Source organism: Nestor notabilis, unplaced genomic scaffold (genome assembly GCF_000696875.1).
Source record: "Nestor notabilis isolate BGI_N333 unplaced genomic scaffold, ASM69687v1 scaffold17122, whole genome shotgun sequence".
NCBI lineage: Eukaryota > Metazoa > Chordata > Aves > Psittaciformes > Psittacidae > Nestor > Nestor notabilis.
The window spans coordinates 112,277-131,600 of record NW_009918053.1 but is presented as its reverse complement, the minus strand read 5'-3'; the positions used below and the strand labels follow the sequence as shown (position 1 = coordinate 131,600).

The following is a 19,324-nucleotide window of genomic DNA, read 5'->3' as shown; positions in this document are numbered from 1 at the left end:
AAATAAAAATATATATAAAATATATAATATATAAAAGTATTGCAGTGATGAAACAAAACCAAAAATGAGATACTCTAAACATGATTAGTCCTTGATAAAAGACAAGTCTCTGGGCAATTAACTACTGCCAGTTGGAACAGGGAGCCATAAGGACCAAGAGATGAACACTGTCAGTCAGCTGCAGTTACAGTTCCTCATCAGAGGAACTCCTGGGCCAGACTTCTCTCCACAATAACTTTTGCCTTCCTCTAGGTACTGCATGTAATAGTAGTAGCTTAGGACCGTTAGGAGGTAACTACTTGCTTACACCCCAGTTATAACTGAAGGTACTGTAATGACTGCAATCAGATGGTAAATTTAGTTTCTCCACTGACAAACGCAAGGAGCTAAGCGGGAGGCTCAGTCAAGGCATTTTCCCTCATGTTTCATTTTATATATTTGAAACAATTTTAAATGGGCAGATGGATTTAAAATGTTAAAAGTAATGTCTAAATTATAGATGAGACAGAATGGAATGGAAAATAAAACATTAAGATTTTCTTATTCGGGTGCTTACCCTTTTTGCTTTTGTACGCATCGGTGCATCGTGAGTGTAGCGCGAGGGCACGTCAGACAGAAACACTTCCACATCATCAGGCACTTCTTCAAGGAAGTTGGAAGGAACCAGCCCCTTTTGTCCGTTAAGTTCTCCCTGCAGCAGAGTAAAAATTCCAGTGAATGTTTAAATTGAAGCAAACCCAGGTTCCCGAGAGAAAGGGAGATGCTTTTGACTGTTTCAAAGCTGGTGAGGAAGAGGAATGGTAACAGTTTCTCTGACAGCCTGTAGCAGCCTGCCTGACTGAAGAGCAGCCAATTTACTTACATAGTAAAACCCATCTTCATCAATTTCGCCAAAGACAGTAATGATGTCCCCTGTGCAGAATGTCAGCTCTGCCTGCAGGAAAGGGAAGAGGTGACAGAGCAGGTTTTGTTAGGCAAAGGTTAACATTTTTAATACTAAATTCATTAATACTTTTCCAAACTAAACTTCTGAGAGCAAAACCTTTGTTTTGTTTTTCAAATGTGGTTTTTTTAGCTTGCTAACCCCAGCACCTCTCCCGCTGGGTTCCAGACACCCCCAGGGCTCCTTGTGACACAAGCTGAGCACACCCAGACCTCGGTGACACTCGGACCCCATCTGCAACAAGCCTTGAACAACACAGCTTCAGTGGTCCGTCAGTATCACTCTTCTGTGAGAAAGGAACAAGACATACGGATGGGGCATGGACTGGGCTCCTCTCAACTGCAGGGGTTTACATGTATTTCAGGCTTTGTAATATATTTTTGATTCCTGTGGCAAATAAAATGTGGGAACATACAACAGAAACTTGAAAACAGTAATTGGAAACTATTTACAACTGCATGCTTTTTTCTCTATAGAGTTTTGTTCTATACCTAGGCATGCAGATATATTGCACAGCACGTATCCAAAGCTGTGTAATGTCTTAAGCAGTATTAAATAAATCCTACAAAGGCTGTTCCTTGATTTTCACTGAACAAGAACCAGAAATCTGCTTGCTTAGGAGTCCTGAGCTTGTCATATCCATCTGTCCCAAAACACTCGACCAGCGTTTGCAATTCTGAGCTATGCTTGAGCACAGCGCTGTACACAGTGCTTGCCCATGCACTGCAGAGCAGCTCCCTGAGCAGAGCCACAGGCCCTGGGGCTCTCTGTACCTCTACATCAACGTTGGGAGAGCTCTCTCTGGGATCATAATCGTACAGCGCCACCATCCTCCGCGTGGAATGCTGTCTGCCGCTCCGCCGGTTTCTTTCTGTTCCGGCCGCAAGGAGAGGAAGGGAAGGAAAGCTGTCAAAGTCACTTTGAACAGAAAACAAGCTGCAGCTTGTCCCCACATCAACGTCAGTCAGCCGGTGTTGATATTTTCTAACATAGTGATAAAAGGTCACAGGCTGCCAAACCTATTAACACAAACCTATTAACACGTTAACCGAAAGGCTTCCAAACAGCATGTACTCTTCATAAACACTTCCTGAACAGTTGCCTGCCCTCTGCCTCCCGAGCCACTGCATCCTCTGCACAGTATTCCTCTGAGTCTGTTTTCAGCCGTTCTTGGTTGTAAGAATCAGAGGTTACCAGGGAACACAAAGCCAGGCAAAATTTGTGTTTGTCGCATTTCAAACTGCCACATTCACTGTCTATTCCTTTCCCCTCCTAAGAACAAGGAATTTTGTGCCTGGGATGATTCTTCACCTTTCTGCTGGAAGACTGGCAGGAGATGGGGACAGTCTTGGGACAAAAGCGCTGCCCACTGTGCAGGGGCTTGGAGAACTTTCAAGACTGATTACAGAACACATTCTCAAGTACTGACTAATTTTACAAGTTTCCTTTGTGGGGAGCAGAAGGGAAGGAGTAAAATCTGTGGTTCCCAAGAGCCGCATGAAATATTTATTGATTGATATTAAACATTCACAGAGAAGTCCAAAATGAGCTTCATGTGAAATCCGAATGCTATTAGCGCGATTCCTGCGGGTGAGCGCTGCTGCAAGAGGAATGTGCTTGTCAGTGTCACCTATGGCCAGGCCCTGTGTGGCCATAGGGGGGTTGGAGTTACTTTTCCAGCTACCAACGCAAACAATTTACACAGAACACAAGGAGAGATCCAAAAGGAAGGTACAGACTGCAACAGAGACAGGACGTGATCCTCAAAGCTGGGATCAACCAGTACCTGAGTGAGTGTCTCAGACACACCCGCCACTCTACAGCACTTCTCTGAGGCAAGACTGCCCACAGCTCAGGGACAAGACCCCCTCTACAACCAAGAGAAGAATCCAAAAAGGCCCCTAAGTGTTACCATTCAGTTTCAGCTTCTGATTTCCAAGAGTTCAAAGGCATTAAAAAATAAACCTAGACAGCTCAAATCACGTCAGCTCATGCACAGCTTGAATCAAACAACTGGTCCTTAGCACAGAACTCTTTTAGCCTTTCTGGATCTGTGGTGTACAGAGCATGTGCTCTCTTTGAAACGGTCACAGTTGACTTCAGGAAGGGAACACATACAAATAAAAAGAACAGATGAAGCTGTTCAAAGTTCTGCTTTTAAGGGTTTCATGCTGGCAAAGGATTAAGAAAAATATTGTTATATGAACACAGCATGTAAAGTGTCTGATATGACACTAAAAATGAGTAACAATACGAGACAGACCTGCAGTTGGAGCCTGCTGCTGCTGAAAATCCACGTGGGCAGCCTCTGTGACAGGGTGGGTCTGAGCACATGGATCTCTGCTATGCACAATGTGTGTTTAGTTTAAAATTAAGCCAAACTATTCTTTCCAAATCCCTTAGTAAGAGTGTTTGTTGGTTTGGTTTTTTAAATGGCAACAGTTTAAATCCAAAAAGAAAATGCACAATGCTTTAAAGTGCGGAAATAGGGGAACTACTGGGGGTAGGTTGCTAACAGCTCTCTCAGAAATATCCCAGAATAGAAGAATTGCTTAAAAATAATCAGGTAGGGCAACATTTCTGTCACAAACTGCCTCTCCCTCTTTGCAAGACAAAGACCTTCTGATTTCTCAGCTACTTCATGGGACACTGCCAGTTGAGCACAACAAAAAACCCCACTTACATTGGCAAAATATAAAAAGATGTGACCAAGATTAAATATTAGTTGAATAAAGTCATCCAGAAACTGACACAGAATGTATCCCATGGTGTAGTAAACGCCTGTAAAAGATACATCTGCACATAGTGAAAACAAAAGGCAAAGCACCTCCAGCCCAGTTCAGAGCACTCCAAAGTCAGGAGCAGTGAAGTGTGCGTATCTTCCCTTACCGATTTTCTCCACTGGTGTGTTCAAAGGAAGAAAGCCTTGTTTTAGGAGCTGATCCATCATCTCTTCATCATCTGCTTGGATCTCTGAGACCATATTACATGGAATAAGGCCAATCCTTGTACAGGTTTCTCCACGATAGAATCCATCAGCGTCCTTGTCCCCATAAACCTGTTATTCAAAGCGTGATAATGTTGGTCCATAAAGGTTTTAGCACTGAGGAATGCTGATGTAAGCTAAATGGTTACTAAAGCATAGACAGATGACTACAGGTTGGATGTGGGACTGTGTTACCTTTAGACTACCCTGGCTGATGTTACAGAACAGGAATTACATTATTTCGAATTATGACTTCAGATACATAAGCAGAATGCAAAGACAGGAATGTCTTTTTTCATTAGCAGTGAAATGCACAAAACCTGAGAGGCACCATTAGAAGCCACCAGTTTCTCCCTGTGCTGAGCCAGAAGCATAGTTATGGGTTTACACTGATGTTTATGGAATTATTCACATGGCACCATCTTTGGTGCCACCGGAACTACATTCAGAATGAAGCATTTGCCAAACTGTGCCACAGCGGCGGTGTTTTGAATAGAACTACTTGTATGAGATCAAAAATGTCTGTGTGATACTTACTGTACTTGATATATTTACTTACTTAAGCTCTGCTGCTGTCTGATGTGAACTAAGGTATCAAAATAGTGTGAATTTTCATCAGTGAGAACAGGCAAACCCAAAATTTCTCTTAACTTCTCAAAGCGCCATCAATTCATAAAGGCTGCTGATGATACAGAGGCCTGGATCAAGGCCTGTACTGAACAAGAACACTGTTACTAACACCAAACCGATGACTCAGTTTAGGTTGTTCCATATTTAGGCTCAATCAGTTGTTGTCTTACTTCTCTTAAAAAAAAAAAAAAAAAGAAAAAAGTGCCACAAAAAAACCCCAAAAAACCCCAAACACCAACACGGGGCAGGGGGGGAGGGGAGGGGGGTGCCCCCTCAGCCCCACTGCTCAGCTCATGTACAGAGAGTGTCTGAAAAAGTCAAACTAATCGTTCTCCACAGCAATTTGATACGAGACTCAAAGCAGCAGATCACAGAGTAATCCCCGTGGTCCCCAGTATAAAACAAACAGCACTGAGTTAATATCAGATGTGGGATCTCTCTAGACTTTTCAGTGCCAAACATGTACATCTTTGTGATACAATAAAATACCTGAGTAAAATGAATATTTTTGCAAAGAAAAACAAGCCCTTTTAAACAAGTTTAGTATTTTTGGCATAAGTCTTATTTGATGTAGAGAGGGAAACAAGAGCTCTAACAAAGTATTTAACATTACAAAGTTGTGACCTGGACACGTGTGTTAGGACCCAATCAACACAGTGGAAGGCAGTCAGTATTTTAATAGCCCAAGTTACAGTTTTATCTTTGAATGGGCGATGCAACAAATGAGTCTGTATCTTTTCAGCTTCTGTCCCAGAGCACAGTTAAATCTCAGTCCCCCTGGACTACAGCAGCTGCTCCTTCTGCCGCTCTCATTTCTGCCCATCCTGCACCACACCAATTAGCCAAAAGGCTGCTGGAGGAGATGTTTGCATTTGCTGAGTGAGCAGAAAATCTGCCAGTGTTTTAAATCGAGCTCAGCAAACAGAACAGCTTTGCCTTGCAGCTGCATAAGCACACGACAAGGCAAGCTGGGCTGGAGGGCTGGATAGACACCGTCCCTGTCACCTGAAATGGGGCCGAGTTCTCCGCCATGTCCAGTTTAAATGCAGCTTGTGTGTTTTACATTACACAGTCAGGAAAGGGAGTGGTTTGCCCAGCTTCAGAAGACTTGGAAAGAGACATAACTGACCTCTGTACTTCAACTAATCTTAAGTGTATACTAGCTACAAGTGCTTGGCATTTAAAAACCACAGCAGCTCCGGTACACACGAAGGTACAACATTTAACACTTCCGTGCTACCTCTGCAGGAAAGACATTCTCTCTGAAGCAGTTTTTCCTGCAGGGCTTGTGGCAATGGGCATAGAGGGCTTCAGAGTCACAATTTCGGTCTTAGCACCAACATCTCTAATAATAAGTCTGGCCCTAACTGACTACAGCAACTTGTTCATTCCCTAATTCTTTTTAAGCCACTAGCATTAGATATGGGATTCCAGATCCAGTCAGATTTACAACCTGAACCTCTGGAGGAAAAAAAACCCTTAGCATGTAGTCACACAAGTTGCTTCCTCCACAGGGAACAAAGGACACCTGTTTGTAAAACAAGATCCTTCGTTTCCTTTGGGTTTAGATCCCACCTTAATGATCTGTCCTTCTTTAAATGGCAGCTCCTCTTCTGCAGCATCGGGATTTGGGGACATCGTCAGTGGATCGTAGTCAAAAAGTGCAACAAATATTCGAGTAGAAAGATCTTCTGTGCCAGGATCTGTTTCTGATTCTTCATAAATATCTGGAGAAAGATGGTCATGACCACCATAGCCATCTATGGAAGTAAATTCAGAAAAGAACAATTCAGTACAAGCTGGCCTCAGTTGACTATTCCAGTTAAAAGCACCTGGCAGTTCAGTGAAACCCCAATAAGTCACTGCACGTCCTATTAAGCTCAGTGTTGGGTTTTCAATTAGCAAGTTGTTTTAATAAAAAGCATATACAATGTGCATGCACTGAACGTGGTGTTGATCTCTGACACCACACTGACATTTACACATGTGAATGCAGCTCAGGTAAAAAAGCACTTTCTGTTTGTTAGGTTTACTAGAGCTCGCCGTAAATTAATGAAGCATGTTAAGAGTGATATGAGGAGTCTGATAGGCTTTAACATTACTGCAAAAAGAATCATGCTTTGGATCCACCTGATTTCCAGCACAGCTGCTTCTGCTCTTCATGGACACAAGAAAGCCCATCCCAGCTGTGTTGACATACCACGTTTTAGGCACCAGGTTTAAAACATGGTTATAACCTCTTCAGACAGGCAAGAAGAAATAAATTTCAGTGGTTATTTGTTATGCCAGTGTTGGAGCTACACTGCCTGTGATTTTGTTTAAACACAGTCAATAGTTAACACAGCCAGCAGTGCCCCAAACCAACCCAAACACTACCAAGATGTGCTAAAATCCAGGAGAAATAGATAGCTATGGCTGCACTTAACCACATTAACAGGCTCCTGAGGAAAGATCATCCCCGAGCGATACTGCACTTAGCACTGCACTGAACTCTGCCCACTGCAGGGCACCAAATCAATCAGGGCATAAAAAAATAAGAACTGGCATTTTCGCTCGTATCTTTCAGACTTTTCAAATGACCTGGACAATGTTCGTGATTCAACACCATACTTAAGGATGGACTGTGGTAAAACTGAATTGGAAAATCAGGCCAAAATGGCAAACAGTGTTTTGACTGACAGGTTTTTAAAGGTTTTTAAGCTTGTTTTGAAAGAGCATGTGGCAGCACTTTCCCCAAAAATAGGCGTTTTCAAGACATATGAAGTCCCCCAAAATAAAGCCCTCCAAATCACAAGCCACTTGTGAAACACTTGGCTTATGGTGCACATCCCACTCACTTCAGCGGGTCACCTACTTTTGTTCTTTGCTCAATCAATCAACACTTATCATCCAGTTCACAAGATCCTTCACAATGAATCAATTGAGAAAGTGATGCTATGAATTATGATGGAAATGTAGTTCCACTGTATCAAAGTCTTCCCAACCAGTTTTCATACTAACAGCTTTTACTGTAATCTCCTCTTACAAATTAAGGTCTCCCATTTTTTGGTAATAGTTCGAACATTCAATATGGAACATTTTAGGTAAAAGTCCTCTTTTTGCCTCTATATCAGATACATTTAACATTTGATATTTTTAAACTACCAGGAAAAAATTTTAGAGGGTCACAGCTTTAAGGGAACAGCTACAAACTCTTGGGTCCAGAGTGCAAGAGAGAATGTGAACAGGGAAAAAATGCAGAACAGCAAAAGGGCAGGGAAAAATTCCAGCCAAGAAGCTTTAGGCAGGCACAAAGCACAGAAAGGAAGTGTGGGAGAAGGACGTATGTGGGACGGAAAGCAATGGGACACGAAGGATGGGATTCTTCCCTGTTCTGCTCTCCTCCCACAGACAGGTTACAGTCACTCTGCGGTTCATACTCAGCCCCACCAGGGAGTGTGGAACAGGCGGGTTGAGGGGTGCTACGGAAATTAAGAATACCAATTGGTGCATCCAACTCCAAGTGCCGTTAACGGGGGTTTGGTTCAAATGTCAATTATAGCCAAAGGTGTCCCTGGTAAAAGCACTCCTGTAAAAATCTGACTCAGCCACATTTGCTTGAGTGAACCAGAAAGCAAATAATCTCTTGATTAGCTCATCAGCCACTTATCTAATGCTTCCAGGAGGTAAATCTGTGTACCCTCTATGTACACACGAAATTATGTATATAAAATGTTAGTCTTTGGATGCAGCCAGCCAGATTCCCAACTGATGCACAGTCACAACCACGGCTGCATTGAATTCACCATGTGTACACCAACATACGCAAGCTGATGATCTGGTTGCAAGTCAGATTTGTTTGAAACTCAACATTAGATTATGATGACACTAAAATTTCAGAGCCCCTTTTGTTTCATTGCAGATACCAACAAAAAACCTCCTAATACCTAATGTGTTTCTTAGTTCTAGATATGGCCTTGGTTACTTTTATGGGTTAACTGTTAGACACTTCAATTTAGTGCATTATGAACTATGAAAACGGAGATGTTGATCATGTGATGATTTCTATGTTGATGAAGCAACAAATACTATCAGTAGTAGGTATAATTGCCTTACTCATGTAACACAAGTTCATCATTATGATGTAATTATTCCTAAAAATAAGAATAATTTTTGCCTTTGAGTGACACAGCCAAAGTCCTGCGTGGTCACTGAAAAGATCCCAAATGTTTGCTTAGCCCAAACTGTAAATCAGAACTGCTGATCAAATTTGAACTGCTTGCTGTTATAGGGCATAGGGTTGTGATATACCAGCTACTGTTTGTTCCTGCCCAGGCTGTATGAGTCAAGTGGAAATGTAGTCATATGGATGGATGCTATTCAGGTGTGTACGGTACATACTGACTGGCGTTAGTAGCAGCACAGCTTCACAGAGGTTCATGCAATGCAGTGGGCTTGGGCTCGGTCAGGTATGGAAAGGCTGCACAGCAGTGTGAGGACAGAGGACTAAGGGCTGTTTGTCCCTTACAGCTGAGCTGGAGAAACTTACCTGGGAGCAGACAGGACTCAAGAGCTAGGTTCCCCTGGCATTCTGCATTGCATGCAATGTTGTCATACAGAACGCACACTTGTTAACACGCAGCTCTACAATGTGTCTGTCAAAGGAGGAATAACATCGGGCATACCGTATCTAGATTCAGAGGCCATGGTACGCTGCTGGGGCCATTTCTTGTGTCCACCAATGCTGCGATAATAAGCTTCTTCTTTTACAGGTGAAATATTTCCCTCACTACCTGACCGAGACCGACCGCCTTCACTGTTACTGTCCATTGTAATTTCTATGGAGAAAAAGGGAATGATCTATTAAAACATATTGTATAGTTGCCTTTGCGGAGGCTCCTGTGGGCAGGCTTTGCCTACCTTTGGTTTCTCACTTGCATATAGTAGGACAGATAAACACTGCATAAGCTTTGCCAGATGTCAGCCTCTAGAAATACTTCTTCTGCAGGGATATCACAGAAATGTGCATCTTCTCTTTTTAAAGCATCTGAATTTTGTGCTTTTTAAAGTTCACACACTGTAAATATCGTTTGTTAGGTTGTTGGATAGGAAGCATCTTTTATTACGAGGTTTAAACAATCCTACCTGCCAGATCTGCAAGGTCAAGAGCACTGTAAACTGTGTTTCACCTTCTAAAGTATCAACCTAAAAACAAAAATCAATTAATTTACTTAAATCCTACCTGCAAGAAGATACTACTCTAAAGTATTTACAGCTTAATAGAGGAAATAAATACCTCCAAGAATTTAAATGCTGGAACATTTTGTAGAAAGGTTTTATCATCGAATCCTAAGAACATTACATTTTGAAAGTCTTTCCCACTAATTTAACTTCCCAGAGCTGCCTTAAGAGCTTCCCATCACTAAGGTGACCCTTTGGCTGAACAACACAGCAAAAACTCCAGGCATGCATGGAAAGGAATAAGCTGCTGCCAAAAAATTTTTAACCTATATACTGAGGCCAACAACAGTTTAATGTATTTAAGCAATCTAAACTTTGGCTCAGTTGTATTTACTTTCTTCTTTCCTCTTATTTTTACGCTGCTTTGCACTTTGTGGAACTACATATTATAATGATGCAGTTATAATAACTTCCTTCTCCAAAAACCATACTTGCATCCCTCCTTCATGGGTAACTCCCTCTGTCAGTGAGAGTTCTAAACAGTGGGTTCAAGTTGTTACAAGCCTCTACTATATGCTTTTGGATGCCTCAGTTTTACCACGTTATCTGAACTCTTGATACTCGTGATCTCAAAGTGATTTATTACAGTATGATGCTGAAAGGGAGAAATATTTCATACAGACCTTTCAGCAATTTTATTCACTGGTCTTTTAGACAGAACTTAGGACTCAAACGCTAAACCACATTAGGCCTTTCAACAGCTTCACAGCAAACTGATTTGTTAGCTACTGCACCTAGTGGCTCACTGGTTCACTTGCTACTGGCATTAGACAAAACTTTAACTTATTCCTTATGGAACTTCCCCAAAGAGCATCAGTGGGTTGTACATAATACAAAATACACGGATTCATTCTTTAAGTTCCACTGAAAGAAATAAAATCTGAGAGTTTTTTTCTATTTATCTGTTTGAGCGCAGACTATCGGGAATTAGTTTCTATATCTGATTCCTAAGCTGTTGCTATTGAGCTACTGAGCAGCGGGGTCAGAACTTAGTGGTTTCCATGGCCTGACTTTGTTGATATAAAGTGAGCTCTAATAAATTTCATCACTTCCCTTTTTTTTAACTAAAATGAATATTAAAAGGAAGCCAAAGGATTAATTCAAACCTGTCTACTTGTTACTCACAAGAAATGTTTTAGCAGATAAGTGAACAATAAATGAAACTTGCTTTAAATATTCCAAATATAAACCAGAATTCTTTACTCCTGAGGAAAATAAAAGGCTGCTTTCAGAAAAAAGGACATTAAAATCTTCAGTCTTCACAGCATCATCTAAAAGCTACTTGATTCAGCTAACAATAACCTGTTGCCAGAAGCTCAAGAGCCTCCCTGGAGCTGATTCTCCCCCATACCAGCTTCATAGCACAGTAATTCCTTGACATCTGTGAAGATTATCCTGGTTTACACCAGGATATAGGATGAGAATCAGCCTCTGAACACTTGTGCTATGTTGAAGACACTAAGAAAGTTTCATGCATTACAGCTGTGTTTTCTGATCTTTGGTTTCAATAATAATTACTATTTACTAGATATCAAATAGTTGTGCCCACTAGAGGGATTTTGCTTTAATTTACAGTACAGGCATTTTAGTGGGATTCTGTGAAAAGGGAAAAATACTCAACATTTAAAACCGAAAGCATTCCCTAATGATCAGTCTCTTCCCTTCTGATAACTCCCATTTATGATGTCTCTTATTAACAGAAATGTCAGGTGAGAATTGCCTGACATTGCTTCCTTCTCCTCCTGATGATGCCTACAGTATTCACAAATTAGTTCAGGTTAGGGATGGGAACCAGACCAACTTTACCTCTTCATGGAGTAAAGTTCTGCTAATAGCTCACAGAACTCTGCCTACATTGGGTTTTGCATGTTTCCTGGTTTTCAGTGTGAATGTTTCTTATTTGTCAGTAGAGAGTGCAAGTTTTAACAAGATAAGTATTTGTTCATAGTGTCTTGATTCCATTATCTTTTCTGCACTACTTTTTGGATTTTCTGGTATACACCAGCACATAGTTTAAGTCATAAGTAAACCAGAATAGGGATGATTCTGAAAGAAATACCAATTCCAGTAAATATACGCAAGTTCCACAAACTTGTTTCATTTAACTGCTTCCATTTTCCCATCTAAATTCCAAAAAGTAGTCAAGAAAATGGAAAGTGAATGCAAAATGATGGTTGATGAATGGAAAGATGGATGGCTGAATGGATGGCTGAATGGGTACACTTATTTTACTGACCCTATAGTAGCCTGCCTGCAAATTTCTTCTTAGGTAAACTCTAACAGTATCTAAGTCTAACCAACCTTAGAAAAGCTCCAACACCCACTAAATTCAATGAAAAGACTCCCAGTGATGTCAATGGCTACTGATTCAGCCTCCTGTGAAACCCTGGTACACTCATATTTAGATGGAGATGGTTTTAGTTCCATTTCATCCCATTTAAACTAAGAGGACCCCCAGTTCAAGACAAGTGTCTGTCATTTCTTTTTTAAGGACCAATTTCCCAACTCTGAGCTGCAAAGAACAGAAATGCACCAATCTGTCCAACTAACCAATGGAAGGGACCAACATTGGTCGAGACCTTTGTGGCACTGCACTGCCATGAGAGGACCTTCGCCCTGCATGCTCCACCCTTTCAGGCCGTCCTGCAGATGATGGATTACCTAAAAGCTAAAAGACAACAACAGAAAAAACAGGTTTGTAAGTTACATGCATGGTAATATTATGGTTACATGGTCGGACATTAATCAGGTCAATCACATTTGGAAGCGTAAGCTCTAAAGGCAACTAAACTTAGCTTTTAACTGAAAGGTTAGCTGAAAAGTAAATACTGTTGCCTGGCAAACCTGCAAAAGAAAAAATGGTTCCTTGATTTATGGCAGTTTTGTAACCAGCAGTCACACATCAGAACAAAAAGAAAAGAAAAGAATAATTTTTGACATATTCTTTTGCCTTTGTTGTTGCTGCTAAGATGATGTTACCATCTCCTGAAGAGTAGTACAACCAGTCATGAGAGAGTCATGTGGAGATTGGCCTGCACTGAAAGGCAAGCCTTTCTTTGCATTCAGCTATATAGCTTTGTCCAGTTTGCAGCATGGGGACAAGTGTACATCCTTCTGTTCCTTGAGCACACTGCTTTGCTATAATGGCCTTCGGTTGTTAAAGCCTTTTAAAGGTCATTGAAATATGTAGAAGGGAATGTAGACACTTCATCTCTCAGCACAGCTGGCTCTTTCTGTTCACTACCCTTGCAGAAAGTGTTGCTATTTTAATAACCGAATGGTACTATTTTAATGCTCTCCAGAGCACTTATCATGCAGTCATTGAGATTAATACAGCTTGGGCACCAATTTTAGTGGGAGAAATTATTAAGGATCATTTCAGCATAAACTGCTAGGCTAGAAGAGCAGGCAGCTGGTTTCTACACATTAGGTTTGAGGTTTCCACTGTTGCAGACTGAGAGGGTAAAGAACTTGCTTTGGTCTTTAGGGAGCAGGGAAGCCTACGGATGTATCTATCAAAGCGTGGAGACTCTTCTAGAGATTAATGGACAGAAATGCAAACAGGCAAGATCATACAGAGGCATCCTTGAAAGATATGGAATGGCCCTGGCCTCTCCCTTTGGAAGAAGCTGTTTGCCTGCATTCTCATGCAGAGATGCAGTCTGCAACTTCAAAGGCAAGAAGAGATGGTCTAAAAAGGAAGGCAAAGTAGTGACAGTGCAGATAAGGTAGAAAATGGAAATATGATGAAACCTGTGACTCCATAAATCTGGGTCACTGTCACACTGGGGGAGAATCTTGATTCTTGTCCAGAGATGTTTCATGATAAAGAGCATATCCTGAAAATTCTGGGCATGAGGTGAATAAAAACAACGTGATGAAATGACATCCTTGACATTAAAAAAAGAAAATCAAATAAAACATTACTGATGAAACGTTTTTCCAGTTAAAATGAAGCTTTTTTTTATAAAAAGCAACATTTAGATGGGCAAAATAAAGAAAAACAATCTTTTGGAAAAAATTATAGTTCAGCTAACCCTTAATTAAAATTTAGATTCAGTTGTCCTTTAATAAAAGCAGCCATTATTGTAATTTGTTCTGTGGGAAAATCATTGTAAAGCAAATTAAACTGATTTCAGCATGACACAAAAGAGGACTGGAAAGGAAAATGCAGAATAACAAATAATAAAAATGAATGGGGAGGGAAAACAAAAAAGGAAAAAATGTAGCAGAGAGGTCCAAAAGATGGACTCTAAAAATTAATTGAGGAAGAAGAAAAAAAAGGAGAAGAAGAAAAAAGAAAAAAAGAAAGAAATCAGATTGATTTGGCAAGCAGATGTTAGAAGGAAGATTTATTTCACACACCAGAGAGTCTTCTGCATCTCTGTGGGATGGCTTTGCAAGTGGACCAGCTGCCCTAGAGTCAGCCATTTTTAAGTCGTTCTTCCAGCCTCCCTGAACATCTTCATTAGACAAATTATCTGTTCTAGTGCATTTCTGAGTCTCATACTTTTTCTCATAACTGGGCTTGACCTGTTCACTCCTGGGCTCCACAAAGGAAGGACCCAGGTCACCAAAATCCTCTTCGATGCTGGTTTGTCTGGTTAAGGTTTTCCTGCGAGCAAGCAATGGCCTCGTGCTTTTCCTGCAAGAACAGTTAGCAGTCTCTGCACAACAGCTAGATGCAACGTTGGCAGAAACTGAATCACAAGTATATCTGAAATTAAAGCGAGATTCTTCTTCTTCACTTCCACAGTCTAGTCCACTGTCTGGGCTCCTCAATAAGGACCGGCTATATTTACATCCTTTGTCGTCTGCAGCAAAATCCTCCATGCCTGAAATTCTGTGCTTGGCTGGGTACCAGAAGTTGTGCTGCTGGTCTTGATTGTAGGGCCTAGGTGGCCTAGAGTCTCTAGCTATTGTGGGATTCTTTTTATAGGGCATACCTAAACCCTGCTTGTACAGCAGTTCAGAGTATTCACCATCCTCTTCAGCTACTTCTGGAATACTGAAAAGCTTTTTACTGTGATGTATCTGCTGTGAAAAGTCAGGCTGTTCCAAATAAGTGGCTTCAGTGGTCTTATCGCACTCCTTAAAATTATGTAATGTTAAAAACCAGACAGGGAACAAATAGTGTGTGACAAAAATAAAATGGGAGGGAAAAGGGAGAAGAAAAGAAAAATAAAGACAGAATTAGTTTTAGAGCAATGGCAAACATAAGACATGCAGCTTATTTAGTGAAAAGGATGTCATGCTTTGAATGAGAATCTGTGAAAAATAAAGACATGATTAAGAAGTTGCCGGATGTCAGATACAACATGAGAAGTCAGTACAAACAACTGAGTGATGCTCTCAACAAGAACAAACCCATGCGTTTAAAACAAAGCAATAAAAGCCACATATAGGTTCCAGCACGGTGAATGAGAATGGCATTAAAACACAGCACTAATGCTTAGTATGTTCCTTGCCCCATGCCAAATTGCTGTGATTTTCCTTTGCAACCAGAACCCATATCTGAGAATCAAAATTCTGTCCTAGCAAGCTTTCTTGCTTTGCATCTGTTAAAGCATCCTATGAGCAGGGAATACTAAATCTCCTGCCAGAGGAGAGCTATTCTGCAGACATCCTTTGTAAAACACCTGCACCATTTTTACAGCTTGGCTTCCACAGAAAGGACCCTGAGAGGCAGCCTGCACTGACAGCGCTGCCATCAAGCCTTCATAATCTCGCACCTGCTTGATAGAACCAATATTCTGGATAAAATAAGCATTCAGAACATGACAGACACATTTTGTCATTTTTCTATTACATTTACACAAACACAGGTTGGTGTGATAAGAGAATCCTACGCGGTGTCTTTGTTGGACTCTGAGACAAGAGAATAATGATGCAGGAGGTGTTGGTTTTGACTGACGTGGTTTGTAGATGCTACATCGTGGAGATCACTTCTCCTTGTACTTTACTCAATGCCCAGATCAGGTAGGTCTCTGGATGCAACAGCACCCATAAATAATGACACGATCATCTTGGAGACTTCAGCAGTACCTCTCTCTCTGAGCATATTAAACTTCAGTGGGTTTTGGAGATCCTCCTGTTTCAGGCATCAGGAACTTTCAAAGTTACTTTATATTTGTTTCATCTATTTTCATTCCTTTTTAAAATGTGTGTCACACTTGTGAAACTTTTGAGACAAACTGCCATAAAAGTAGAAAAAAAGTCAACAAATATGAACAAGGTTAGTTTTGACTGGAGCTCAAACATCCCACATTTTAGAATGCTAGAGCAGGTGAGTGAGTTCAATCTTCCCTTGATCACCTATGTCAGCCTTTGTTTTGGGGAACCACTGGGGTGAATAATAATCTCCCAATAAAGCAAATATATACCTGCATGCAAAATGTTTTCTTGGGGCACCTATTAATTTGGGAGAGAATACTCAATTACAGCTGCAAGGCATGGCTGGCATACTTTCAGATGCAAGAGGAACAGGAATCTGCTGACATTATGGAAAACGCAGCAAACACGGCTTCGTTTCTTTTGTTAATTACTGCTATTGCAAAGGGAAACTGCATCTAGTGAAAGAGGGGAAATTACCAAGCACTTTTGGAGCAGAATCTGACCTGCATTTTCTATCAGAAAACTTATCAGCATGGTGGGCCATATCCTGCAAATGAGACTCAGACATCCAGGAGTCCTTCCCCAGGCGGTGTTCATATACTGAATTCCACTTCTGCAGAATGAGTCAACCAACCGTACCCTTCACATACACTAATACATAAGAGAAGTCTGCCTACAGACTTGAACAGCTCTGAAATGATTTACTACACCAATTAACAGCCTGAACCTTTCCTTTAAATACCAACATTGGCAATACTAATTTAAAACCAAGAAGTAAATATACATTCTGATGCATAAAGGACAAGAACAGTCTAGGGATAATTCACTTTTTCCCAGAGGAAGGGGACACAAGAGGCATGCAGAAAGATTTCATTTTCAACCTTTATATTAGCAGCATAATAGATTATTTTTTCTTTTTCAGAAGTACTTGTCTCATTCCAGATAGTATCAGAATAAAAGAGCTGAATTTATAGTACATGAAAACAGTTACAAGAACAGTTAAAATTCTTGTACACACGAGAAACTAGTATTGGGTTTTAGTTAAATAAGAGCATATAGCAAGAAAAATCAATGTGAGTTTCCCTGTAGTTCAAGTAATCCAATTTTCTAAGAAAACACAATTTAGTGTAACTGCTAGACACATTAAAAGCAAACACAATTTACATGCATAAATATACTATGGGAAATACATATTCTGTATTGGGTAGGTTCAACATTCTAAGTGTGCTCTAGTTGTAATACTAAAGTTGCCTTTCAGAATGAACATTGCTGTGCAGTGTTAAAGTAATATTTCTGATAGGTGTTTCCTGCCTCCCGTGATTCCTTAGAGCATGAGAATCTCTAATAATGCATTTCTCAAACAAAATTGATCCAACTCCCTTTCTTACAGGCATGCTTTAAAGCTTGTGGACGAGATGGGACTAGCACTAGCAACAGGGACAAACTAAGACATGAAAAACCTAAGTTGTTTTTTTACTATATGTATGGATGGATGTTTATATAAAACTCCTTGCTCAGAAACAACTAATTTCTGGGAAGCACATGTAGTAGTATATCGTTGTATGGACATGGGAAAGGTCCCCAGGTACAGAACAGAAATTGCAACTTCAACAATTACATATAGGAAAACAGTGAGTTAGAAGAGCAGCTACCAAATAATGCAAAACCCAAAAGTAATAAATGTGTTACTTTACATCATAAACAATGACATCATAAAAAAGGTCCACCCCAGTTCTAGGACTATACAACAGTGTGATTTTTAATGGTCTGCCAAGTCTGTAACTAACAGAAATGCTCTGAAGAATCAAAGCATGGAGGTTGTCCTGAGGTTCCTCTACAGCCACACTTACCTTAAGTGCATTGTGTGAAGTCACGCTGACTCGCCGCCTTCCTCCATCCTCCAGCTGCATTTCTGAGTACAGCTCCTCCTCATCTTCTTCCATAATATCAGACAAGTCAGAACCTCTGCTGCTCTCCGTATGGTACTCTTCACCATGGCAATAGTGAGGCTAATTGACAGGATGAAAGAGAAAAATCTTTGCTGACTGTAAAGCCGAAAATCCTTGTTTAACACCTGTGAGGACTAGAGCATGCCCTAGGTTTGCATAGCGCACTAATAGCCACATACAAATTACACCATGCAGCTTGCTGGGCTGCTCTAGTGGAGAGATCACATTTCAGTATTTTTTTGCCCATTTATGCTCCCAACTCAGGAAATCCAATCTTAATCCCATAGGTGACACAAAAAAGGATGTCTGCACTCACAGCACCCAACCTAGTTTTAGTCTTGATTGAATTCCTTGATTTTTAAATCATGAGATCCTTCATGCATCAGTGGACTTGCTGACCAAACTGTAAAGGCCCTAGGATAATTCTCGTATCATCTGCTCTTCACAGATGTTTGTTACATCACATTGTAATTTAAAAGTGATCAGCATTTAATTCTTGCAGGATGTTACCATCATTGTATGATACAGCCAGCTAATGAAATCTGAAGTTTTCATCCTCTTTAGCAGGAGTGGCCTCTGCTAAGCATTACTTCTAACAAAGCAGATCATGAACAAAACTCATCATACTTCCAAATTCGCATCTGCCTGTCAGATTGCAGCAGAATTATTTGAACAATCAGAATTCCAGAAGTACTAGACTTCTAGAAATTACTGCATTCCTTCCTCCCACAATACTAATGAAGAAAAGACTTTTGATAGGGAATCAGCACATGGAATAGCAGTTCCTTCTGGAAGATACTGGCAGCACATGGGCATTATAATGAAATCAGCAAACTAATAATTTCTTATGGAGAAAGCCACCACAGATGAGATTTCTCCAATTTTCTCCAATTATTTCTTTCCTAACAAACCCACTGGTAAAGGGAGCATTTTTGATAAACAATGCAAATGAGCAATTAAAATACAAGTAGGTGAAGCTATAAAATAAACATCTAATAATCAAGCTACACTTAACACACTGTAGCTGTTTGGCCAGATATAATTTAAGCGCTATTTCTCAAAGTGCACTTTTTGACACAGTGCTTTAAAGCAATGAGGAATTCTTTCAGCCTTACACGAAAACTAAATTTGAAACCTAATCAGATCTGAGAATACTTGTCGCCAGAGAGATTTTGCATCTAGCTCTGAGGAAATTCCTAGTAGATAACAGAGCTCAATCTTTTTAGGCTTCAAAGAATATAACTTCATCGAACACTTGTTTCATGTTAGACACCTGAAACAGTAACAAGACCAGGCCACTTACTTGCTTTCCAAGTTCTGACCCTTTCAGGAAATCATCAACTGAAGCCCCCCTCCTTTTGACACTAGGAGAATCATAGCCGTCCTCCTCCTCATCTGAGTTGGCATACTGGGCTGCGTTACTCCTTTCACTAAAAACGCTCCTCCTCTCCATCTAGCAAAGCAACAAGAAATAGAAAATTG

The 19,324-nt window shown here is 40.6% G+C and overlaps 1 protein-coding gene across 3 annotated transcripts in view; it reads right to left on the bottom strand.

Moving 5' to 3' along the window:
• Nucleotides 1-494: 494 nt before the first annotated feature.
• RIMBP2 (RIMS binding protein 2) overlaps nt 495-19,324 on the bottom strand; it is a 123,726-nt gene continuing 104,896 nt past the window's right edge. For 2 of the 3 annotated variants that reach the window (XM_010009526.1, XM_010009527.1), the window contains 8 exons: nt 19,146-19,295; nt 17,744-17,902; nt 12,330-12,447; nt 6,135-6,319; nt 3,833-4,001; nt 1,717-1,814; nt 863-934; nt 495-691 (listed from right to left, as the gene is read on the bottom strand). In XM_010009526.1, coding sequence (XP_010007828.1) covers nt 530-691; nt 863-934; nt 1,717-1,814; nt 3,833-4,001; nt 6,135-6,319; nt 12,330-12,447; nt 17,744-17,902; nt 19,146-19,295 — 1,113 coding nt within the window. In that variant the 3' untranslated portion in view covers nt 495-529. Of the gene's footprint in view, nt 692-862; nt 935-1,716; nt 1,815-3,832; nt 4,002-6,134; nt 6,320-12,329; nt 12,448-14,144; nt 14,871-17,743; nt 17,903-19,145; nt 19,296-19,324 lie in introns of all 3 variants that reach the window. The other variant, XM_010009525.1, reaches the window with a different exon arrangement.